At 42.3% G+C, this 17,829-nt stretch overlaps 1 protein-coding gene across 1 annotated transcript in view; it reads right to left on the reverse strand.

Moving 5' to 3' along the window:
• Positions 1 to 6,443, reverse strand: part of CCDC152 (coiled-coil domain containing 152) — a 63,997-nt gene extending 57,554 nt beyond the window's left edge. Inside the window, exons 1-2 of the mRNA XM_075184086.1 lie at positions 6,373 to 6,443; positions 773 to 889 (exon numbers count right to left, since the gene is read on the reverse strand). Coding sequence (XP_075040187.1) covers positions 773 to 859 — 87 coding nt within the window. The 5' untranslated portion in view covers positions 860 to 889; positions 6,373 to 6,443. The remainder of the gene's footprint in view (positions 1 to 772; positions 890 to 6,372) is intronic.
• Between the last annotated feature and the right edge of the window lie 11,386 nt (positions 6,444 to 17,829).

The following is a 17,829-nucleotide window of genomic DNA, read 5'->3' on the forward strand; positions in this document are numbered from 1 at the left end:
TACTTCTATATCACCTCCACAGTGAAGACGCCGCTGCCACTCTGCAGACCTGTCTGAATGCTCAGGTGGACTTTTGGGAAATCATCAACCAGTGACACTTCCTATTACTACGAGGTCTGCTAGGGTGTCCAAGTCTAACCCAATATTTTAAGACTATGGACCATAGTGGTAATTCTTCCATGGCCTTTTTTCCAAAAGCATGCCGTCCATCTTACCCCACTGCCACTGTAGGCATAACTGATTAACTGTATCTTGATGGGCAGGATGTAAATGTATGACCTGCCAGTACCTGAGAGAAAGTGAGGTCACTGGCCATGCACGTTTCTGTTCTCTTTTATTATTATTATTATTATTATTATTATTATTATTATTACCAGGTGACATTCATTTTTTTATTTTATTTTCTTGTGGGTACCTTTGTAAATTTATAATCCAGGGATTGTATCATGCAGTGTCTTGTGTAGAAGAGGACAGCAGACCTATTTTCAGATCGTGAGTATGCAAAGCCTAAATATGTCTGTATAATACTGAAGGGGGGTTGCACTCAGAATACGTGCATTGATGAATCAGTTTCCATCCGGAGAGTCTTTCTACACCCACATCTACATAAACAGCATCTACAATGCTTATTTTCTTTCATTTTCATCTACTGTTGTTTTTTTAAACCTTGTGTATAAAGCAATCACAACTAAAGTAAAGAAAACATTGATAATGGAAAGAAACTTACAGAAAATAATAACAATTGTCCGAGAGCAAATTATACTACATTTACCTTCTCAATCTCTGAATAATCCACAAGAAGTTTATCAAGATTAACAGAACAATGTTTCTTGTCCTCTTTGTTGGTGTCCTCATTCATTGCTTCAACTTAAATCACTACACTTTTTGCCTATGTGATTATAAAAACATTTGAATGCAGTTAATAAAGATATTGTACTATTTAGCTATTTCAGTTCCACAGATGTTATATTTTGTTTTTGCAACCCAGAAATGAAAAAACGACCAAAAATCCGTAATGATTATAGCAGTGGTTCCCAAACTGTTCACACAGGGGTGCCGCGGCCCTCTGCCTGCCACCCCCATTTGTCCGCCGGCTGACCGGAAAAAAAACAAAACTACTTACTTCTACAGCATACTTGCCAACTCTCCCGAAATGTCTGGGAGACTCCCGAAATTCGGGTAGGTAGAGAGCAGGCAAATATCCCGCATATGGCAACATCATCATCATCATCATCAGTTATTTATATAGCGCCAACATATTCCGTAGCGCTTTACAATTGGGGACAAACGTAATAAACTAATAAACAAACTGGGTAAAACAGACAAAGAGGTGAGAAGGCCCTGCTCGCAAGCTTACAATCTATGGGACAATGGGAGATTGACACATGAGGTTAAGTATACATTTTGCATCTTGGCCCAGCCAGACTGCAAAGGTAGGGTGACTCATAAGCTAAATGATCCTGTCACACAATAATGTTGGTCCGGGGGTAGTTGTCTTGTGTGAAATTGTGTAACAGGCTAAAGGTAGTGAGGTTAAGATGGTGGTTGAGGAATATTATACGCTTGTCTGAATAGGTAGGTTTTCAGAGAACGCTTGAAAGTTTGTAAAACAGAGGAGAGTCTTATTGTGCGAGGGAGAGAGTTCCATAGAGTGGGTGCAGCCCGAAAAAAGTCCTGTAACCGGGAATGGGAGGATGTAATGAGGGTGGATGAGAGACGCAGATCTTTTGCAGAACGGAGTTGCCGAGTTGGGAGATATTTTGAGACAAGAGAGGAGATGTATGTTGGTGCAGCTTTGTTGATGGCCTTGTAGGTTAGTAAAAGTATTTTATATTGGATTCGGTAGAAGACAGGCAGCCAGTGTAGAGACATACAGAGTGATTCAACAGAGGAATAGCTATTTGCAAGGAAAATCAGTCTTGCCGAAGCATGCAAAATAGATTTTAGGGGTTTGAGTCTGTTTTTGGGAAGACCAGTAAGGAGGGAATTGCAATAGTCAATGCGGGAGATGATTAGTGCATGAATTAAGGTTTTAGCAGTGTCTTGTGTGAGATATGTGCGGATTCTGGAAATGTTCTTTAGATGTATGTAACATGATTTAGATATAGAGTCAATGTGGGGAACAAAGGATAGGCGTGAATCAAGAATTACACCTAGGCAGCGAGCTTGTGGGGTGGGATTTATGGTCATGTTATCAACAGAGATAGAAATGTCAGGTATGCTCTTGTTGGCGGGTGGGAATATTATTAACTCTGTTTTAGAAAGATTAAGTTTGAGTTGACGAGAGGACATCCAAGATGAAATGGCAGAAAGATAGTCAGTTACACGGGACAACACAGATGTCGAGATATCAGGAGAGGATAGATAGATTTGGGTATCATCCGCATAGAGATGATACTGAAAGCCAAAGGAACTTATTAGATTTCCAAGAGAAGCGGTATAGATAGAGAACAGCAGAGGACCTAGCACCGAGCCTTGTGGTACTCCAACTGATAGGGGAAGCGGAGCAGATGTGGCTCCAGAGAAATTAACAGTGAAAGAGCGATTAGAGAGGTAAAATGAGAACCAGGATAGAACTGTGTCTTGAAGACCTAGGGATTGCAGCGTTTGTATGAGAAGAGAGTGGTCAACTGTGTCAAATGCAGCCGAGAGATCAAGGAGAATTAGAAGAGAGTAATGGCGTTCAGTCTTAGCAGTGATCAGATCATTAACAACCTTGGTCAGTGCAGTCTCTGTGGAGTGTTGAGAACGAAAGCCTGACTGAAGAGGATCCAACAGGTTGTTTGCGGAAAGAAAGCGTGTGAGGCGAGTGTAGGCAAGTCTCTCTAGAAGCTTGGAGGGGCAAGGGAGCTGAGAGATGGGACGGTAATTTGAGAGAGAGTTTGGGTCGGAGTTTTGTTTTTTTAGAATAGGAGTAATCACTGCATGCTTGTATAGTGATGGAAAGATGCCAGTAGAGAGTGAGAGATTACAGATTTGAGTTAGAGGTGAAATGAGCACAGAAGACAGGGATCTACCAATTTGCGAGGGAATAGGATCAAGAGGACAGGAGGTAGAGTAGGAAGATAAGAAGAGCGTAGAAATTTCCTCTTCATTTGTGGGGTCAAATGAAGAGAGGGTGTCAGAGGGTAGTGGGAAGGAAATGAGCTGATGGCTTGTTGAGGAAGAGGATACCATTTCTAGTCTGATCTTATCAATCTTGTCCTTGAAGTAGGTAGCAAGATCCTGAGCACTGATAGTAGATGGAGGGTTCGGGTGGGAGGATTGAGAAGATGATTAAATGTATTGAAAAGGCGTTTGGGGTTAGAAGCCTGAGCATAGATAAGAGATTGAAAGTATGTTTGTTTTGCAGTGTCCAGAGCATTTCGATAGGAGTGGTAGACAGAAGTATATGTGAAGAAGTCATTAGAGCTTCGAGATTTACGCCAGTGACGTTCTGCTTTACGGGACAGTTTTTGAAGATTTCGTGTTGCTTTGGTGTGCCACGGTTGACATCGAAGTCGACGTGTAGTATGAAGTGTCGCTGGAGCCACTTGATCAAGGGCCGTTGCTAAGGTTAGGTGAAAATGAGGTACTGCCATCTCAGGGGATGAGAATGTAGAGATAGGGGAGAGAAGGTGTTGGAGAGAGGTGGAAAACTGTTGAAGATTAATAGAATTCAGATTTCTACGAGTATGAGGAGGCTTGGTTGAGTTAGACAGTAGAGAGGTTAGAGCAGTGGGCGTGAGAGTGTAGCTGATAAGGTGATGATCCGAGAGGGGGAAGGGTGTATTAATAAAGTTAGAAACTGAGCATAGTCTAGAGAAAACAAGATCAAGGCAGTGGCCATCCTTATGAGTAGATGATTCAATCCACTGGGAGAGGTCAAGTGAGGATGTTAGAGAGAGTAGTTTGGAAGCAGCTTTGGAAGGTGGGTTATCAATGGGGATGTTGAAGTCACCCATGATGATGGTGGGGATGTCTGAAGATAAGAAGTGAGGGAGCCATGCAGAGAAATCCTCAATAAATTGTTGGTGTGCTCCAGGGGGACGATAGATCACCGCAACACGTAGGGAGAATGGATTAAAAATGCGAATAGCATGTACTTCAAAAGATGTGAACGTGAGTGATGGGACATTTGGTAGAACTGTGTATGTGCACTGTGGGGAGAGAAGTAGTCCAACCCCACCTCCTTGTCTGCCTTCAGGTCTGGAGGTGTGGGTGAGATGGAGGCCACCATGTGAAAGTGCTGCAGGTGAGGCAGTGTCTGATTGCATGAGCCATGTTTCTGTTATTGCCAGAAGGTTGAGGTTTTTTGAGAGGAAGAGATCATGAACGGAGGTAAGTTTGTTACAAACAGATCGTGCATTCCAAAGGGCACATTTAAAGGACTTGGGAAGAGAGGGTAGACAGGTGATGTGTTTGAGGTTTGCTATAGAACGGTAGTGTTCTGATGTATGTGTGTGAGGAGTGTGGGGGACCTGGATTAGGTGATATATCACCAGCTAATAGAAGCAGAGTGAGCGAAAGATAGGCAAGGGGATTGTAAGATGTGTGGCCTTTTATTTTCTGGCGACAGGTGGAGGCTGTACTTGTTAGAGATAATAAATAGGACAACAGTTCATGGGTGTTAAATAGAGGTGAGTGGAGTAATGCAGGTGCAATATGAACAAATTTGTTCCTCAAAATGACGCGATTCGCAGTGAATTGCGTCATTTTGGCCCTGCCCCCCATGGGGAGAAAACAACATTTTGTCGCCGGGGGCGGGGCCAAAATAACACGATTCACCGCACCCCATCCCTTCCGCCCTCCAACCACGCCCCCCTGCCTGGGATCTCCCGGAATTAGCTTGCCAAAGGTTGGCAAGTTTGCTCTACAGCGCCTGGCAGATGGTGGGGCACATGTCATTGTGAAGGGGTACATGTGATTATAAAGTGGCACAGTGTTATGATGAAGAAGCACAGTGTTATTGTGAAGGGGCACAGTGTTATGATGAAGGGGCACAGTGTTATGATGAAGGGGCACAATGTTATTGTGAAGGGGCACAGTGTTATGATGAAGGGGCACAGTGTTATGATGAAGAAGCACAGTGTTATTGTGAAGGGGCACAGTGTTATGATGAAGGGGCACAGTGTTATGATGAAGGGGCACAGTGTGATAATGAAGGGGCACAATGTTATTGTGAAGGGGCACAGTGTTATGATGAAGGGGCACAGTGTTATGATGAAGAAGCACAGTTTGATGATGAAGGGGCACAGTGTTATGATATGATGAAGGGGCACAGTGTTATTGTGTAGGGGCACAGTGTGATTGTAAAGGTGCACATGTGATTATAAAGGGGCACAGTGTGATGGTGTAGGGGACCAGTTTGATGGTGAAGGGGCCCGGTGTAATGATTTTTGTACATGTTGTTGTTGCTATTTTGTTTGATCTTATTCCTCTTAATGATAGCTGTAAAATGTTCTTTGACAGAAATATAATTGAAAAAAATCTAAAAATATTCTTTTTCCTTGGATTTATGTGTATTATTTTGGCAAACAAGTTAATAAGTATTTCTGTCCTGATCTAAATACTTATTACATTATTTTAACCCAACTACTTACTTATTAAACAGGACTGCTCAGTAATTATTTTGGATTAGGAGTGCCTCTATCTGAGTAGGTTTGGGAACAACTGGACTATAGGAATAATTACAGTAAATTAAGCCATGCTAACTTGCTCAGGAATGCGTTTCCGTGGCAGAGAACGTGAGCTGCACAGTGGTTACCATCGCTGTGTCACAGCACCAGTCTTATGAGTCAAATTCCAATTAGAGCCCTATCTAGGTGCAGTTTGTATGTTCTCCCTGTGTTTGTGTGAGTTTCCTCCCACAGTCCAAAAACATACTGGTAGGTTAATTGATTTGCTGGCAACAATGTATGTGGAATTATACTGTATGCTCCAATAAGACAGGGGCTGATGTGAATGATAAATATTATCTGTACTTCATTGGATAATATACTTCAATGAGGAAGGGACTGATGTGAGTGAGTTCTCTGTACAGCGCTGTGGAATTAGTGGCGCTATATAAATAGATGATGATGATGACAATATGATTGGTGCTATATGTTTGGGTATCAGTGCAGCATAATGACAAAACTTTTCCAAATTCCAGAGATTCTCAGTTTTAAAGATCTTCCGAAACTTATAACCAATATATCATCCTGATGTTGGAACTGCTTCTAAGATTGATTAAAGAGTAATTAAATGAAACTAACTAGAATATAGTAATACACTGCAGTTATTGTAGTAATATATAACACACTTTAATAAGATTTCTGCACTGTGTACTATATACTATATTATGACTAAGATTAGTGTGACTTTGTGACACATTATATAGATGACACCGACCTGTGGATCTCAAATGTCTTCTTCTTCTGTAGTTGGTACGTTCCATGACCTCCTGCCCCTTGACCTTTACCTCATTGACCTCCAAAAGAAACACATAACAGACTTTAAAAACATAAAGCTTTATTAAAACAACAATATAGCATAAAACACTTGGTGTAAAATGTAATTGCTTCAAGTAAGCAGAGAACTGTGACCCCATAACCAGGGCTGCCAGCACAAATCATGAGGCCATTTAGAAATAAAATATGTTCCTCCCCCCACTTTAATTTTCCTTGTCCAAATATTTGACTTGGAAATAAAGATTGGTGACATAGTGTGGACAAAAGATGTCATTGTTATGTATGCTGTGAAACAAAAACACAGACATAGGAACACCATACTTGCCAACTCTCCTGAAATGTCCGGGAGACTCCCGAAATTCGGGTAGGTCTCCCGGGCTCCTGGAAGAGCAGGCAAACATCCTGCATATGGCATCTTGCTCATCAAAATGACGAGATTCGCGGTGAGTCGCGTAATTTTGGTCCCGCCCCCGAGACAAAAACGTCATTTTGTCGCGGGGGGCGGAGCCACAATGACGCACATTGCCACGCCCCGCCCATCCCGCCCTCCAACCACACCCTCCTGCCTGGGATCTCCCAGAATTAGCTTGCCAAAGGTTGGCAAGTAGGAGGAACACACATAAAGACATACACACATAAAGGGGAATTCAATTGGCCACGTTACGGGTAAAAGTACCGTGGCCTGTGCATTATTACCGTTATTACTGTAGTTTCAACACCGGCTTTAAAAAGAAAACTGTGTTTAAATTACCGAAATAACGGTAATAACTTTAACGCCGCGTTAATTCAGGGGGAATTGAATTCCCCCATAGTGTATGTCATACAAGCATTTTTCCCATACCGCCCAACATTTGGGTAGTTGGCCTTGGGACAGGGGGCGTGACTACAGAATGATGGGGGTGTAACCATGTCCTGATGGGCGTGTTTAGTGCTTTTGCAACGCTAGGCTGCCTGCTCTCACTAAGATATAAGTGATGGAAAAGGTTAACAGGTCTCATGTAAACCCCACCCACCCCCTGTTTTTGTAGACAACATACATACAATGATCACTGAATGCAAAGAGATGAGTCATACTTGCCGACTTAGGACAGGTCATGTGACAGCAGGAGTAGGAGAGGGCGTGGTGACGTCTTTGCATCACCATAGCTCCGCCCCCACCATAAAATGTCGAAAGTCATTGAAAAGCAATATTCGATGCCGTGAACATCAGCATTTTTTGGGATCCGGGAGGGTTGCCTACTCTTCCGGGAGTCCGACAGGACTCCCCGAAATTCGGGAGCCTCCGGGAAATTCCGGGAGAGTAGGCAAGTATGAGATGAGTATATGTCTAGCAAAGAACTGGTTTTAACTACCCTCAGGGTGGAGAGGGGCGGTTGGATTCAGAAGTTTATCATGAAGCTAATATCCAAATAGTCTTGGTGGTATATTTACTAAACTGCAGGTTTGAAAAAGTGGATATGTTGCCTATAGCAACCAATTAGATTCTAGCTATCATTTTGTAGAGTGAATAAATGACAGCTAGAATCTGATTGGTTGTTATAGGCAATATTTCCACTTTTTCAAACCTGCAGTTTAGTAATTATATCCCTTGGTGTAACATAATTAGAGGGAATATGACCTTAAGAAATATAGCCGCACAAATAGGAGCATTGTGCATCTTTTATGGAACAGACATCTTGGTTTTATGTTTCAAAACACTGGGAGCTCAAGTCATTATAGTTTTGACTGGAAAAATGGGCAGCTGACATAGGTCAAATAGCAAAAAATAAAAGACAAGTCTTAAACAGCCCTCTTCTAGGCCTCAGTGGAATCTCAAACTGGTGTTTTCTGCACCTGCAATTTTTTTAGTACAAGGAAATCCAGCCATCTTACACTGTTTTTCCTGCACATAGCAAGCAATGTAACACTAAGGGGGGATTTCAATTGGCCGCGTTACCGGTAAAAGTAATGCGGCCTGCGCATTATTACTGTTTTTACGGTAATAATGCGCTTTATTGCCGTCATTACGGTAGTTTCAACGCCGGCTTTTTATCAACGTAGCTCACGGAGCTGCGAGAAAGCCGGGTTAAAACTACCGTAATAACGGTAATAGTTTTCAACGCCACGCAAATTCGGGGGGAATTGAATTCCTCCCTAAGTTCCTGTCATATGAGAGCAGATACACCCAGGACCTTGTTCATGAAGCTCAAAACAGCCAAGGTGTAGCACACATTCTCTTTTGTTGTGCAGTGTGCTTTGATTTAAGAGCAAGATGGTGCGTGTGTGGAGTTGCAGAAGTTTCTGTTGACCAATAGTTATTGCTAGTACGAAGTAGGCACACTGGAAGTTGTGTAGAATAGTGCACAACCATTTCCACTGCACAAAAGTATTTCACTTTTGCACCAGCTCTGAGTTTAACCAAGGAGTATTTCGTGAGAAAATGTAAAAGTTTACTTTAATGAAATGGGTGATTATAAATAGGGATGTGCACCGGCCACTTTTCGTGTTTTGGGTTTTGGGTTCTGATTACCTTCAGCTTTTGGGTTCTAATGGGTTTTGCCAAAACACCCCCCTCAAGGTTTTGGGTTTTGGGTTCTGATTTTTTTTTAAAAAAGCATAAAAATGGCTAAAATCCAGATTTATTTTTTTTTTCACTCCTACGCTATTATTAACCTCATTAACATTCATTTGCACTCATTTCCAGTCTATTCTGAACACCTCACACCTCAAAATATTGTTTTTAGGCCAAAAGGTTGCACCGAGGTAGCTGGATGACTAAGCTAAGCGACACAAGTGGGCGGCACAAACACGTGGCCCATCTAGGAGTGGCACTGCAGTGGCAGACAGGACGGCAGTTTGAAAAACTAGGCCCCAAAGAGCACATAATGCCAAAAAAAGAGGTGCAAGATGGAATTGTCCTTGGGCCCTCCCACCCACCCTTATGTTGGGGAAATAGGACATGCGCACTTTAACAAACCAATCATTTCAGCGACAGGGCCTACAAAACTGTGGCTGAAATGATTGGTTCATTTGGACCCCCACAAAACGAGCTGGCAAAGAAAAAAAAGAGGTGCAAGATGGAATTGTCCTTGGGCCCTCCCACCCACCCTTATGTTGGGGAAATAGGACATGCGCACTTTAACAAACCAATCATTTCAGCGACAGGGCCTACCAAACTACTGTGGCTGAAATGATTGGTTTGTTTGGGCCCCCACACAAAAAAAGCAATTCATCTCTCCCTGTACAAAGTAAACTAGCTCTACTGAGGCAATATGTCGTCCTCATCCTCATCCTCTGATTCCTCGCCCCCTTCAGTGTGTACTTCCTCATCCTCACACATCCCGGGTATCGCCTGCCTAGTGAAGTGGAATCTAGACGGGATTTGGTACCGGGGACACAATACCTCCATCAACCGTCTAAATCCCACTCCACTGATGACGCACGTCTAACACCAACATAGCTGTCAAGGCCGCAGTTATCCGCTTTGCCATAGGATGACTGCTGTCGTACTTCGTCCTCATGGCAAACGACTGTTGTACGGTCAATTGCTTAGTGAAAGACGTAGCGGTCTTAAGACTTCCCCTCTAAAAAGATGACCGACTCCCAGCAGCAACAGCAGCAGTGGCAGTAGTAGGCGTAGCGCTGCAGGATCCTCCAGAAGAATCCCGGATTGAAGAGGACTCAGTTATGCCGGTGACATGGCCTGCAGGACTACCTCCGATCCGGATCGAGGAGCAAATTGACGAGGAGGGTGTTGCTGGTGTGGATACAACAGGATCAAGGGATTTAGGTGTCCCTGGACTGCTGACGGTCCTAGCCACAGTTCCTGAACTAAACACAGAATTATGAAGGATCTTCAGGTGACGTATAAGGGAGGATGTCCCTAGGTGGCCAAGATCCTTACCCCTGCTTATTGCAGCTTTACATAAGCTACATATGGCAATACATTTGTTGTCCGGATTGGGATAGAAATAATTCCAGACCGAAGAGGTGGATTTATTGGTCTTCTGCCCAGGCATGACGATGGGCTTTTTCATCCCATGGACAACAACTGTTTCCCCCCCCCTGGTGCCTCATTTAAGCAAACCACATCAGCATCCTCCTCGTCAACTTCCTCCTCAGCGCCAGCTACATCAATATCCTCCTCCTGGTGTACAACATTGACACCTTCATTATCAAAATCTGGAACTGCACTGTGGGTGATCCTTCCAGCATATGCAGAGGGCGTGCTGCAAATGGTGGAAGGAGCAACCTCTTCCCGTACAGTGATGGGAAGGTCAGGCATCGCAACCACCAACACCCTTGGACTCTCCTTGGGGATTTGTGATGCCATGTCTTTAGAAGGCAGAGTTGTTTGCTGTGTTTTTGATGACAGCTTAACTCTCTTAAATTTTCAAGAGGGGGGGGGGGGGGAGGGCTTAGATCGTTGTGTGAAGCTGAACCACTAGTCATGAACACGGGCCAGGGCCTAAGCCATTCCTTGCCACTCCGTGTCGTAAATGGCATATTGGCAAGTTTACGTTTCTCCTCAGATGATTTTAATTTCTTTTTTTTGATCATTTTAGTGAACTTTGGCTTTTTGGATTTTACATGCCCTCTACTATGACATTGGGCATCGGCCTTGGCAGACGACGTTGATGACATTTCATCGTCTATGTCATGACTAGTGGCAGCAGCTTCAGCATTAGGAGGAAGTGGTTCTTGATCTTTCCCTACTTTATCCTCCAAATTTTTGTTCTCCATTATATGCAGCACAAGAGAGCGTACCCCTAAACCACACACACTCGGCAAAGCCTTTAAAAATTATATGCGGCACAGGAGAGTACCACTGGACTGGAGTTATACGGCTGTACCACTGGACTTATACGGCAGGATCAGTGGACTTATACAGCAGTACCACTGGACTTATACGGCAGGATCAGTGGACTTATACGGCAGTACCACTGGACTTATACGGCAGTGCCACTGGACTGGACTTAAGCAGCACAGGACAGAACCACTGGACTTATGCAGTACAGGACACCACCACTGGACTTTTGCAGCACAGGACAGCACCATTGGGTTTATATGGCTGTACCACTGGACTGGACTTATATGGCAGTACCACTGGACTGGACTTAAGCAGCACAGGACAGCACCATTGGGTTTATATGGCTATACCACTGGACTGGACTTATATGGCAATGCCACTGGACTGGACTTAAGCAGCACAGGACAGAGTACCAGACAGCACCACTGGACTGAGCAAGACAGAGGACACCACCACACACCCTCCCTCTTCCCTCTCCAATGCCCGAGTGAAGATGGCGGCGGGAAGCGGGGAATAATATGAATCCGGATCACGCGAGATCCGACGGCGGGGTGATGACGTTTTGCCTCGTTCTGAGTTTTGCGTCGGGGGGGAATCCCCGAACAGTGCTCGGATCCAGGCTGGGATCGGCACTGTTCGGGGGTGTTCGGATTTCAAAAATCCGAACCCGCTCACCCCTAGTTATAAAGCAGCTCAAAGTCGGAATTTTGAAGTTATGTTTACACTTTCAGTTTGTGGAGTAGAGGATAAGTGTGCATCTTGATATGTGCTGTGTGTACTATCTGGGTCAGTGATGGACAACAGACAGGCCTAGGCCTGCATGCAGCCCTGCGAGACCCCAATCTTTGGACCCCAAGCTATTTCCTTCTTTCTGCCTCTTGTGTTTTTCCTGCTCTTATTGACAGAGGGTGAAGAATGAAGTTGAATATATTCTTTGCCCGAAGCTGCCAACTTTCACAACATGTGACCTCCTCCCCATCATGTGACCTCCTCCCCATCATGTGACCTCCTCGCCCATTTTGTGCAAGCAGAACGTATGTCATCAGAGGAGGTGCAAAGTGACATCTGCACCACAGGGTCTACCTTCGTCCTCTGCAGGAAAGAGCTGTTTTATTCCTGTTTACTTCATTTAAGCAAGGTCAGGATTTTTTAGTCTGGCCTTGTTATGCACCAGTGTGCTGCACAGTTGTTGTCCACTTACACATGTGAACAGACATTTCCTATTAAGGGACATTAAAAACAACAATTGCAACATGTTGACAGATGGAAAGTTCTCTGTAGAATTGTGCATTGCCTAATTTTCTAGAAGAAATAGAGGACAGCTGTTAGATAGTAAAACATTGCAGGAACAGTGAGCAAGAAAAGAAACTGTTATAGCCATAGTAAGCAAACAATGTAAGTGATTGTTGAATTTAAAGTAAACATAGGTAAAAGGGAGAGTGATAGGACAACCAATGAGCGGTTCTAGTTAGGAACATGAACCAGATAGCAACAAGAGAGGAATGGGTAGAGTAGCATTTGGATTAGAAATTGTACACGTTAATTGTTGAGCTATAAATTCTAGTATTACTAAAGTTTTGGTGTAAGTTAGAGAATTATGTATAGAGTTATATAAGTATGATAGTATAAGCTAACTGAAGACTTGAGACTGAGGGGTCTATTTAGTAAGCTGCGATGAGCCTTAAAAAACTAACGCTATTTCAAGATGGCGTGAACTTACTTTCTCAATGGAGTCCATAGGTCTCCATCGCCAGCAGAGAAGATGCTGTGGATTCATCGTCAGGGCCCAATCGCTATACGCATGCGCAACCTTAGCTACACATGTGCAATTGCCACATAGGCAGGGGCGTAGGAACGAAAATTTTCATCGGGGGCAAAAGACCAATGACTACTATAGGGCCTGGAGCACCATTTCCGCACGTTTGGTATCTCGTTTGATGACAGTTGTATCAGTGACTGTAGATATACAAAGACTCCCAATCCTATGTTAATTTTTGTCAGTGTTTTAGGCAGGGGCTGGCTGGCAGACTTTAGCCTGGGGAGCAAGCACACCACACTGGCCCATAAGTAGCAGTCCAATGATGTAACATAGTAATAATTTTAGACAAATTTTATACAATAAACATATACACATATACAATACACAGGCAATGCACATATATAATACACAGGCAATACTTTGTGCACTACTGTTAGGTGCACGCAGTTCTGCCTTCAGGAGCAGTACAGTGTGAAGCAAGACATATCTACCAACTGTCCAAATCCTGACTAAGTGAGGCAGTAACCCAAATTCGGCACTGTCCCTCCAGATTCAGGACAGTTGGCAGACTGTCCTGCTCTCTCCTACCTGTTCTTGTCACTTTCACCACTCAGTTGCTGCTTGTCTGGATCCTGGAATGTTGAAGGCTCTATTTGGAAAAAAATGGATACATGAGATTTAGAAAACGCCAACCAGCCCCAGTGTTAAATCAGTAGCACACGAGTTTTATAATTAAGCTTTCCTCCACCCCAACATTTAAATAATAATATTCACAGTTGCTAAATAGATCTATTTCCTTCCAACCAGCCCTGACATTAAATTAATAGTATTCCCATTTAATAAATAAATCTTTTTTCCTCCCTCCAAACAGCCCCAGCAATAACTTAAACAGCATTTACGTTCAATATAACTATTTCCCATAACTATCACCGGCATTAAATAATTTATATTCACAATCACAATGAATAAATAACCCTCCTCCCCAAAATCAGTCCCATTTTAATATAATAGCCCCAAACCACCTCAGCATTAAATTAAAGGTCCCGTCACCTCACCTTAAATTAATAGGCCCCAATATTAAATTAAATAGCCGCACAAATAAATTAAGTTGCCCCACCATCACCCCACAAATAAAATAGAACCCATTAAAATTTAGCCCCCACCTGCACTCCACCGTTAAATAGCCTACCTCCCACACTATATTAAGACCCCCCTACCCTCACATATTATATTAACATACTGACCCCCTCACACACACACATGCGCTATATTTATATGCTGCCCACACACACACACACACACACTATATTTATATACTGCCCATACACACACACTATATTTATATACTGCCCTCACACACACACTATATTTATATACTGCCCACACACACACATACACTATATTTATATGCTGCTCACACACACACAGACACTATATTTAAATACTGCCCACACACACACACACACACACACACACTATATTTATATGCTGCTCACACACATACTATATTTATATACTGCCCACACACACACACTATATTTATATGCTGCCCACACACACACTATATTTATTTACTGCCCACACACACCCACACACACTATATTTCTATGCTGCCCACACAAACACTATATTTATATGCTGCCCACACACACACACTATATTTATATACTGCCCACACACACACACATTATATTTATATACTGCTCACACACACACATTATATTTATATACTGCCCACACACACACACTATATTTCTATGCTGCCCACACACACACTATATTTATATACTGCCCACACACACACACACACACACACATTATATTTATATACTGCCCACACACACACACACACACATTATATTTATATACTGCCCACACACACACACTATATTTCTATGCTGCCCACACACACACTATATTTCTATGCTGCCCACACACACACACACACACACACTATATTTATATACTGCACACACACACTTTATAGTTCTATACTGCCCACACACACACTATAGTTCTATACTACACACACACACACACAAAATCAACAACTCCACTTACTTTATTCCACCCGCACATCTGTGGCAGTTCACACATGGGACTGCACCTGTCACATGGTGTGCGTCCCATGTGACAAGCCACATGCAGGGAGGGGAGAATGGGCCGCGGCCAATGATGAAAGGTGGCTAGTCTCAAAGGAGGGGTCAGCCACCAAGTAATAGAGAATTGGGGCCAGTTCATACACCGGCCCAAAGTAGTAATATTCTGCCCGGCCCGGCACTTGTTTTTTTGTTAAATAAACAAATCAATCAATCTGTATTAAATTTATACTAAGACAATCTATATTTAAGAACATTTAGTAGTTATACTAAGGCAAGCTATCATTTAAAAAGTTTCATAAGTTTAGAACATACACCATGACTTCAGAAAGTAGCATGAAGGAATTTGTGTAGAAGTTCATGGGGGGGCAAAACACAGTTTTTGACCATCCAATAGAAACCATGGGGGATCAATTTCCCCCTCTGCCCGCCCTCCTCCGGTTCCTACACCCCTGCACATAAGGGTCACTTCCCCTTTCGCCGGCAGCGTCATGGGACTGATTTATGGAGCAGTGTTTTGTGTTCCATAAAGCTTCCATGGAATTAGCTCACCTTTAAGCATTAATATCTATATAAGAAAAAATGTGTTATTTTCCACTTATAAGTTGATCTAAAATTTATTTAGCATTGATTCAGTAAATGTTAACTCATAAAGACAAATGACCTTAGCTGCACTTTTGTGCGACCTTTGCAAACTTAACTGTAACCATTAAAAAAAACTAGAATTGTAAAACAGAAACATTTATTGGTCTGTTAAAAAAGAGAACATGTTGACCTCAAAATAGGTAACACCCTTGAGGACCCAATGTTCTTATTAAGGGGAAAAAAAACACCCTGCCATCATGATTAAACTGATAATGAAAATTCATTATCTCAGTGTGATGTTGGTTACCTTATTACCATTTTGTATGATTGCATTACGATTCTCACTGAAGGCCAACATTTGAGATAATGTGAGCATCAGCGACTGAGACACATTTTTCTCATAACACCTGTTAGGTAAATATCCACACGAGTCGCTCTAGGCATGCTTCCTGCCTCCTAAATCTTATAAACAAGACCCGGCTTCAGGAAAATTAGATTGAATGTCTCTTACAAGTGCGCTGTATAATTGGATTCATCTCGAAGCTCGGCATAGAGCCAGTTGACTGTGCTCTACCTTGGTCTATTTTGTTCAGCAGCAGAAAATCATTAGTTACAGCCAAATGCCAAACTCTGCAAAGCAGACGATCCTAGCCTGTATCTCTTTATTGTTATATATTTTGGCAGAAAAAGTTTCAATCCGACACTAGGAACATCTCATCGGATAAACCAGGGAACGTATACTGTAGGTGGTTATGATTCCAACGTGGTGCAGTGTCAAAGCAAAGAGTATGAACTCTATAGTGGTGACTTGTGATAGTCAATCGGAATGAAAACATGAGATGAATAAATATATAAATATTTAAAGCAAAATGGATATGTACAAAACTTTGTATATAAAAGAAAAATAAAATCTGACACTTTAATAATATGCAGTAATAAAGTAAATTGAATATATGAATAAAAATAGAAAGTTGCAGCAATTTAATGTAGGTGGTCCGTGCAGGCAAACAGTGCAGTGCTGAATAATGTTAAACTTGGTGGTAATGCTAAAGATATGCTGGCAACACAGTTATAATAAAGAAAAAACTAAAATGAAGTAATTAAAATATTGTGCTACTTTCTCAAATGGGATAAATGTGCATTGTATAATATAATAAATAAAATGTAATATATTGGATCGCTTTTTCTAAGTTATAACCATTTAGAAATGGTTTATCCTGATTGATCCTGCTGTTCGGAGTGTTACAGGAGATTCAGCAGTTTGTACCCTTGGGCAGAGTGGCCAGATCATTATATGTTTGATTGCAGGCAGTAAGTGCGGTAGCACGATGATCAAACATATAGGGGTCTATTTAACAAGATCCCTGAGGTATGAAGATATTCTATCGTTGCTTATTGCAGTGATAAAAAAAAATATTTTATTGCGCAATTTAGCAAAAAATATCACCGGAGCAACTGAGCGATAAGGGAAGACTTAGCGCTTGCCAGGCCAGTTCAGGGTCCTTCTGCGTATGCATGAGCCGGCATACCAGCTCAGACATGTGCAATGGAACTGGAAGCCTGAACTTAGGCTTGCAGCTCCAGATTACAAAAAAGATAAATAAATAAAATATATATTTTTTTTAAATGTAAAAAATAGAAAAACTGTAAAAAATAACACCATCCTGAGATAGAATGTTATTTTTTTTTTTTAAAAAAAAGACAACATTTCTGTTTAGTAACTAACCCTAGTGGCAATGTACAGTGTATCTTTTTATCTATAAATCTCATACAGAATAGGATTACCTTAAATGCTGCTAGCAAAAACACTTTTACTATGCAAAGTGTCACCTACTCTCAAATCTCTGCATAGAATTGAAGAATCTGGGACAGACAGACTGACATTTATCACAGAGAAGGATCCGACAATTTACCATTTTAACACAGCCAAAAGATTACTTGGCACAACAAAGCTAAGGGGAAAATGGGGGCGAGAGTAGGCACAGTGGTGAAAAGTTGTTGTCGAAGTCGTATAATTGGATGAACGAAAGTATATTGGTTAATATTGTTTTGCCGTGCGATTGCGATTCGTACGCCACGTAACACAGATCCGTACGCCACCTAACACAGTGCGTGGTGCGATCGCACGGTAAAATACGCACGTACACACTCGCATTACAACATTTA

Source organism: Mixophyes fleayi, chromosome 1 (genome assembly GCF_038048845.1).
Source record: "Mixophyes fleayi isolate aMixFle1 chromosome 1, aMixFle1.hap1, whole genome shotgun sequence".
Taxonomy (NCBI): Eukaryota; Metazoa; Chordata; class Amphibia; order Anura; family Limnodynastidae; genus Mixophyes; species Mixophyes fleayi.